The sequence below is a fragment of the Leptopilina boulardi genome, unplaced genomic scaffold, assembly GCF_019393585.1.
Source record: "Leptopilina boulardi isolate dan_hultmark-lab unplaced genomic scaffold, ZJU_Lbou_2.1 LbouV2_122, whole genome shotgun sequence".
Classification (NCBI taxonomy): Eukaryota; Metazoa; Arthropoda; class Insecta; order Hymenoptera; family Figitidae; genus Leptopilina; species Leptopilina boulardi.
The window spans coordinates 1,526,979-1,535,588 of NW_026137666.1; the positions used below are offsets into that span (position 1 = coordinate 1,526,979).

Consider the following 8,610-nt stretch of genomic DNA (forward strand, 5'->3'; position numbering starts at 1 on the left):
TATAAACTCATTAAAAAAATATTTGTAGAAAGTAGAGGGGGTTGAAGTTTTGACGTTAAGGGTAACATTGTCATTTTCAAATCTGTATAACTATGACAAAAGTTAATGGATTTTATTTTATCTATAATGAATTTTAATGCATTTTTCACGCACTTTTCAAAAATGTATACAAAATTTAAAAAAAAAAATTTTTGACCCCTTTTTTTTCAAAATCAACCCTTATTTTTCGATTTTCACCCCTTCGGGAATTTTTTTTTAAATTTTTTTTAGTTTCATTGGAAAGCTGAGGTTTTTTCCCATGAGCTATGTAAATACGAAAGTGGGACAACAATAATTTTGCGAGAAACATAATATTAAATTAGGCGGTGCCTACCTAAATCCTCAAATATGGTCTCCAGGTATACTCCTTATCGACACCGCCTACTTTAATATTCTGTTTCTCACAAAATTATTGTTGTCCCATTTTCATATTTACATAGCTCATCGGAAAAAACCTCAGCTTTCCAATGAAAATAAAATAAAAAAAAAAATACCCGAAGGGGTGAAAATCGAAAAATAAGGGTTGATTTTGAAAAAAAGGGGTCAAAAATTTTTTTTTTTAAATTTCATATACATTTTTGAAAAGTACGTGAAAAATGCATTAAAATTCATTATAGATAAATTAAAATCCATAAACTTTTGTCATAGTTATACGGATTTAAATATGACAATGTTACCCTTAACGTCAAAACTTCAACCCCCTCTACTTTCTACAAATATTTTTTTAATGAGTTTATATTTTAGGGATTTATTACTATCATATAGGAGAACAATTTACCAAAGTATGAAGCCAATCCCAGAACAATGACTTTTTGGGCTGGGGCGATTGAAAAATAATCTCTCATATAGGGCTCGTTGGATGCGGAATTACGTTAACTTTCAATTACTAACTTCAGAATTACGGTAACTTTATTCGTTTGTAATATATTTAATTTGTTATAAACATTAATTAATTAATTAATTAATTAATTAATTAATTAATTAATTAATATCTCAAAAACTTTAAAAGATCCCACTCTGAAAATTACATGTTTTGTAGGAAATTAGTCAAGCTTTCCATTGAGATAGTTAAAAATAATTTTAAAAAATCCGATTTTGAGATAAACGTAAATTAACATTTTGACCTTGAATCTCAAGGTCAAATGTTATTTTAAAAAAAAAATTTTATTAACAGCATGTAGCTCGTCAAAAAAGCTTTAAAAATCATTATATATATGTTAACTTTTATGCATTCTACTTATAAATATTGTACATTGAAAAAAAATTTTTTTTTCAAAAGTCAAAAATTAAAAACGTTGTAATTCAAAAACTATTTTATTAAATTCAATAATAATTGATTTTTAGACTTTCACCAACAATAACAATATTTTAGAAAAGTATGGATTAAATTCGAGAACTTTTAATTTTTTGTTCGGACATTTCAGGAATTTTGCCTCATATATGAAATTGTATATAAAATAAAATAATAAAAATTGATAAATAAAATAAAAGCAAAACAAAAATTTACAAAAAATAATTCTAATTTGTAAAAAATTAATTATGGTGAGTAAGGATGAATGCGCTAGATGTTACGGTAGGAAAATTAAAATTGTTAAATATAACTATTTCGTTACTTTCTTAATTTTACATGTAAATTTCTTATGAAATCAGTATTTTACATTAGAAAACATGAGAATTTTATCTAGAAGTCATAAAAGTCTCAAAAATATAGAAACTTTAAAAAAAATTATTGACTACAATACTTACCTTAAAAAACAAATTAAAAGTTCTAAGATTTAAATTTAATTAAGTTTATTTTTAAGGAATGGGGGAAAAGATGTTACAAATAAAAGTCAGTAGATTGAGAAAGATTTTAAATGTATGTTTTAATAATTAATTAATAATTACTAATAAAAAATGAACTACCAAACACCACCAAACAAGCAATAAATACTACCAAAAAGAATTTTTTTGTAAATAATTATTTTTGGAGTGCTAACTTCACATCAGCACAAAAATTAATATTTTTTGAAAATTCATTTTGATATCGTTTGGTGGAGTTTGGTAGTCAGTTTTGGAGGTTTGGTGGTCAAAATTATAAAAGCTAGTAAATAAGTAATGTATTATAAAAAATTGAAATGTTACTCATTTCGAGTCATCCTTGGATTTGGATATAAATAATTCCTCCTGGTTGAATGTGTTTTTTATTTACAGCTGTCACTTTGGAGTTCAAGTCATCATAGATCTCCCAGTTTTTATATTTGGTTGTACAAAGAGCTGTATAATGACTTAGCGATTCATCGTATATTACTACGCCTGTTAACCTATTAGGAGTAAACGTTCATAATTTTAATTAATAGAATGTTCTCAAAATGTGTCTATTGATGTTTACTTATATTTGTTATATTTCAAAAAAAAATTATTTATTTAACTTTAAAAAATATTAACTTATCGTGAATTTTTTTTAAATTACTTTTTGAATTAGAGTACAGTCACGCAGCTTCTGTATACAAAATTTCCAAAACTCTGCATAGATTTTGCAAACAAAAATACAAAATCGTATGACTGCACTCTCAATGTGTTTATTAGAATTTAAAAATTATTTAAGAATTAATATTACTGTTATTTAATTGTAGTTTTCTATTGCAAAAAAAATAAAACAGTAGTTTAAAACTAACCTGAATTTTAAACCATACAGTGTAATATAGTTTGGAAGCTCTAAAGCATTGCACATTTGAGGTGTTTCTTTTCCGTCCAATGACCTGACATCACCGTCAATGAAAATGTGTGCATTAAGCTTCAATGATTCTAATGGTTTTTGTCCACACTCACAATTTGAGGCTAAAGCATTTTCCCATTTGTCAATTACGGCCTCCTGAAGATTCTTAAATCCATCTTTTGCAATTATTTCAGGATTTAAGTAGAAATACGAAACCTCCTGCATTAAAGAATAACCACATTTGCAATGAATCAATCTAAATGCACTTGGTTCTCCTTTCATAATGAAATCCCACATATCTGCTACACTTGAAAATACATCTATACTCTTTAAAATTTTAGGAGATTCAATTTCTTTAGCAAAGGATGTTCTGTCATTTTCATTGTTGCTTTTTTTAAAATCTTTCAATAATAAGCATCTTGCTTTATATACATTACTTACTTTTTCAATACTTGCTCCAGAGGTTTCTAGGAGTTTTAGAAATTTGCAACCATGATTATTTGAATTTTTAATATGTATAGAATATTCAGGAATTTCAGGAATTTGTGGAAGAATTATGTTAAATTGAATTTTAATAATATAGTAATTAATATATGCATATTAATTAATTCTTATCATTATAATTAATAATAATAGTAATGAATGTGCTAAAACGTGAGCGAAAAACCTGATAAAATTCGCTTAGAGTTTACTTGAGACAATCCGACAGTATCTTATTATTCTAGACTATTTTATTTCTACACTGCGACCTGAGTTTAGCGGCAGGTTTGGTGGGTCGTTCGCTAAACTCAGTAATGAGATTTCCTGAAATCGACGTCAGCAATCAGGGCCGTACGAACTACTTGAAATACGAAATCCTTAAACTCTTTTCTTGGAAATTCTTCATCTTATAATACATAATATTTTTATTGCAATAATTATTATAATTATATTTTAATTTTTAGATTTTATTATAATTATAAACAGTAATAAGTAATACTTAAAATTACTTTTAATAAAAATTCAAATAATTGTACTGACATCAGACAAGAAAGGGGAAAAACTCACCATTTGCCTTATAAATTTTAAATTTATTTGAAATTAAATAATATAAATTTCATCAAATATAACATTGAGAGCAAATATTAAAATTAAGATTTTCATAAAGTAAATTTATAAATTTGCTGGGAGTGAAAACAAAAATAAAATTTGTATACATGTATATAAATAAGCTTTTATAATTTAACAAATTTTTTATTTAAAATTAAAGATTAAACTCATTTTCAACTAGAAGGAACCGCGTTGCCTTACTTCTACGCTCCTGCTCGAGTCGGAGCATCTTACGCTTACCGCTTAATTACCATCCTATTGTTGCCGATTCCGAGATTTCGCTAAACTCAGTTTCGCTAAACTCAGGTCGCAGCAAATTTTATTAATTGAATACATTAATATATGATAATTGGACTAAAAATGTTTTTTGATCAATATAAGAATATACCTATTTTAACTTTACTTGTTAATTTTTAAAAATTATAAAATTTTTTTAAAATAATAATAATAATCATCAACAAAATATGTTGATAAAATTGAAAAAAAGTAATAAGATCTTCTATTTTCATAAAACCGTATTCTATTTTTAAGATCTCAGTTAGGTTAGTTTAGCTCAGGGGTTAGGTATTCGGTTTGCGTTCGTTAGGTTGTGAGTTCGATTCCCTGCGTTTGCGAGATTTTCTTCGATAGGGGTAAATAAATATAATAAATTGTAAAAATAATAATTGAGTATGTGTAACGTAAAGATAAAAAAATGTTGTACGATAAATGATTTTTATTTATTTTTTTAATTAAAAAATATTGATTTTTTTCTAATTTTTAAATATTTGTAGTCAGAATTCATGAGAAGTAAGTCAGGAATCTTGAAAACTATTTTATAGAAAGAAATGTCATTTAACATCACAAATAGTCACAGGGTTTAATGATTTATGGTATGGCCAAATAAAGGGTCAGCTCCGACCCTCATAAAAAATCTGACTACTATTGACGGTTCTTTGACTAAACCTCACTTATTGTGGTGTGCTGTGACTGCAATCGTAACAAAAACATTCTCAAAACGTCAGAGATCCTGACTAATTTTTTGACGTTCTGTGATTTTATTTTTAGCAGGGATAATATAAAATATTTTACTAATATTATAATTATTCAACAAAAATCATCTTAAAATGCATAAAACTTATTGATTTTAATAATTATATTATTAATTTCATCATTTTTATACATTTTAGATAAAATTTCAATTTCGATCTCGTCAAAAACTACAAAATTTCAATGTTTCAAGAAATTTCACCGGACCCCAAGTTCCCATGTATATGGTGCGGAGTTCTTTCAGTTTTTGTTAAAAAAATGACAATATTGTATGAGGCATTCTTCGTCAACGGGACCTCCCTGCTCTCCAAAAACGGATTACGTTTAAATTATCAGGCATAGGCTTATATTTAGGTAAAAACAAATACTTTTAGATGCCAAATGGCACTTTTTGAAAATTCAAAATTCACTCGGGGGTTTTTGGTGTCGCTGATTACGAATCTGAAGTCAGAATTTCAAAATTCATTATAGCAGATCCAATATGGCGGACAAATTTTTAAAAAGTGATTGGATTTGCTTGAAACTTGTTACTCGGAGGTTTTTGAGGTCGCTGATTACGAATCTTATGTCAGATTTTTAAAAAATTCAATATCGCGTATTCAATATGGCGGGCAAAATTTTAAAAAGCGATTGGATTTGCTTAAAACTTGTTACTATAATTCTATATCTATAAAAAAGCAAAGTAAATGAATACTGTAAAAGGGTTTTAGCGAAAATAATACTAAGAACTGACAATAATCAACGAATGCCACAGTATTAAATTGTATTGAATTTTATGAAAGCGACATTAATAGCAGAATAATATCTTGTGTAAATACCAATTAAAGTTGATGCAAATTGATTAAAATACTCAATTTCTTCTAAAAACTTTTTTGAAGAATTATGTCATAAGGGCAAATCCACAGAACCGGCCGATTTCATGTTACTCACATATTTTTCTATTTTAGAAGTATTATATTAATTATTTTCATACTTCAACCATTTTGTAATATCTCTGAGAACCTATTGAAATAAGAAAATTGAATAAATGTGAACCTTCTAGTCTTTTATAAAAAATAAAATCGAATTAAGTAACTTAAAAAATGAAATTTACGGTGTTACTCCAGGTATAAATTTTAATTCTTATAGGTATAACTTGTTCGGCATAGATCCGAACAATTCCAAACTGTGGTGAATTATAGTTTACTTATTGAAGAATGTTTTGAAAGTAATAAAAAATATGTGCTCTTAAATAAAAAGAAATGATAGTCGTTGAAAGTAGCGTTACTCATTATTTTATAATAATGAAATGTCTATACATTTTTGTAAATATCTTTTGCGGCGATTATTCGATTTGAATTTTTCAAATTGGAGCTTATTGCTTGTGAACAGACGAACAAATGTATGTATCATAGAATAGAGTGCACAGAAAAAACTTGGACTCATTTTTGTTGCAACTCATTTTCTTTTGGGTATCGAAATGAGTATGGGACAAACTTCATGTTATTCAAAATGATATTGGCTGGAATTTCAGATTTCTAAGTTGGCATCATAAGCAGAGTAATTTTGTATTTCAATTATTGTTTCTAATATTTCAACAACACCAGAAAGATTATTTTGACCAGTACGAATATTTAGAAGTTTTTAAATAAAAATTATTTATTATTATTTACGTAGATAATAATTAATTTCATAAGTTTTTAAATTTACCGCTATTATTTAAGTTGGCAGTACCGTTCCTGTTGTCAAAACACATGTTTTCATTTTTCTAACCTAAAAACATATTTCCTTTATTATTTTATTACGCGATTACAAGCAATTTTTAATCAAATATATTAAGTCTAGCGTGTTATTTACTTCTTTGTAATTATTATATTTCATGTTTTTGTGCAAAATTATTCGTTATTTCACAATATTTTTCCATTTTTCTTTTTCTCAAAATGAAACTTGCCTGTTTCATTTTGATACTTTTACCTTAGAACTCGAAATGAGACAACCAGTTTCATTTTTGTTGCGAATCAAATTGAGTATAGAATCTATACTCAATTTGAATTCAGGTTTTTTCTGTGTGCAATCAGAATTAAAGAAAATATTCCAATAATTATCACTCTATGTTTAAGCGTGAACCATTTTCAACTTAGCCTTTTTTCAGTAGCACAACTACAGGATAAAATATTATGAGTTGAAAACATGTGTGATTATATAAAGACATTATTATAATTCTTGTATGCAAACGCCAAATTATATTTTCAATTTATAACGTCTAAAAATTAAAAATAAAAAAAAATTTATCGAAATTTAACTAGTTAATCGTGAAAAATGAATTATCCTTTCATTTGTTTTATTTTCAAAGTTATATCAAAATCGATGTCAATAATGTCAGTTTGTTGGTTAAAATAGTTAATATCAAAATTAGTAAGTAAACAATTTAATTTACAGAAATAAAAAATTAAATGCTAATAAATAAAATATATAATAAAATATGATAAAATATAAATAATTTATTTTTGATAATTAAAAAATTAATTATTTGTATTTTATCATATTTTATTATTCAAAATGTTTTGCACATATTTCAAATATTATATTAAAAAAAACAAAGAAATGCCATTTTTAATTATAATTTCCAGAAGAAAAATAATATTTTCGTTTTTGGCTTTTAACTCAAACGGCATTAAAATAAAATGAATCACGCAAGAAGATAATTGTTCTTGAATATATTTTAAAGAAAGTAAACCATAAATAAAAGGTGTGCTTGCTATTTGGAAAATTTTCATCTTGATAAGTAAAAATAGGCCGGTTCTGTGGATTTGCCCATAAGCTTGCAAAATTAAAATCATATTCATTATTAGAAAACAGTAAATTCAGTGTATGAAAAATCAGAAAAGTAATAGTTGTGACATTCAATTCTATATAAAAATATTTGTAGGAAGCTTCACGAAAATTACAGAAAATTTCTCTAGAATCCATTTTTCCGATACTGATCCGTAAGTTTCTAGAAAATTTTCCGAGAATCAACACCTTGAGAATATTCAGGTATTTTTTTTTTCATTTATTAGCGAGTGAAACTTCAAATGAAGCTTATTTCAGCTGAACATTAATTTGCATACAAATCACAATTATCATTAAAAGAACAAGCACAGTATAATAGTAATTAAAAGAGAAACAAGGAGGGGGTCCTTTATGTTTATTTCATAAACATTTTGCTTCCTCATTGTGTGAAGCAAAAAATTTGCTTCCTCGTGGAGGAAGCTATGAATTTCTTAAATTCGATTGATTGATTTAAAAAATTGTGAGTTGAAAACTATTTTAAATTAATTAAATTTTTTGAAAAATTAAGAAAATGTTAATTAATTTTGGGTGTAACATATACTTTATATATACATATCGATTCGTTTCAATGCAAGGAATACAATTATTATATTTATTAACTTGAGGGTCATTCCATTATATTTCACCTAAAGTCGTTGCGGCCTAATTTTTAAAAAACTTGGTACTTTCAGAAATGATTCTTTATAATATTTAGGAAACGAAATAAAAAGAATTAAGTTTAAATTTTTATTATTTATCTCAAAATATGTATTTAAAGTGGACAAGGTGCGGAAAAATGTCACCTTTTTAGCATTTAGAAACTTTTTTTAAAAACATAGAAAAATTGTTAAAAGTGTAAAAAAAATTATTTTTTCTTGTTTAGAATCGATTAATTATCTATTTTTTAATGATTAAAGTAGTAAATAAATTAAAATAATATATAAAATAAGTTTTCAAAGTTGGTC

At 25.7% G+C, this 8,610-nt stretch overlaps 1 protein-coding gene across 1 annotated transcript; it reads right to left on the reverse strand.

The window, feature by feature from the left end:
* Window positions 1-1,481: 1,481 nt before the first annotated feature.
* On the reverse strand, window positions 1,482-4,111 carry LOC127286795 (uncharacterized). The gene is made up of 2 exons (XM_051313385.1): window positions 2,697-4,111; window positions 1,482-2,342 (listed from the first exon to the last, which is right to left on the reverse strand). The coding sequence occupies exons 1-2, from the start codon at window positions 3,032-3,034 to the stop codon at window positions 2,174-2,176; spliced, it is 507 nt and encodes a 168-aa protein (XP_051169342.1). The 5' UTR covers window positions 3,035-4,111; the 3' UTR covers window positions 1,482-2,173.
* Between the last annotated feature and the right edge of the window lie 4,499 nt (window positions 4,112-8,610).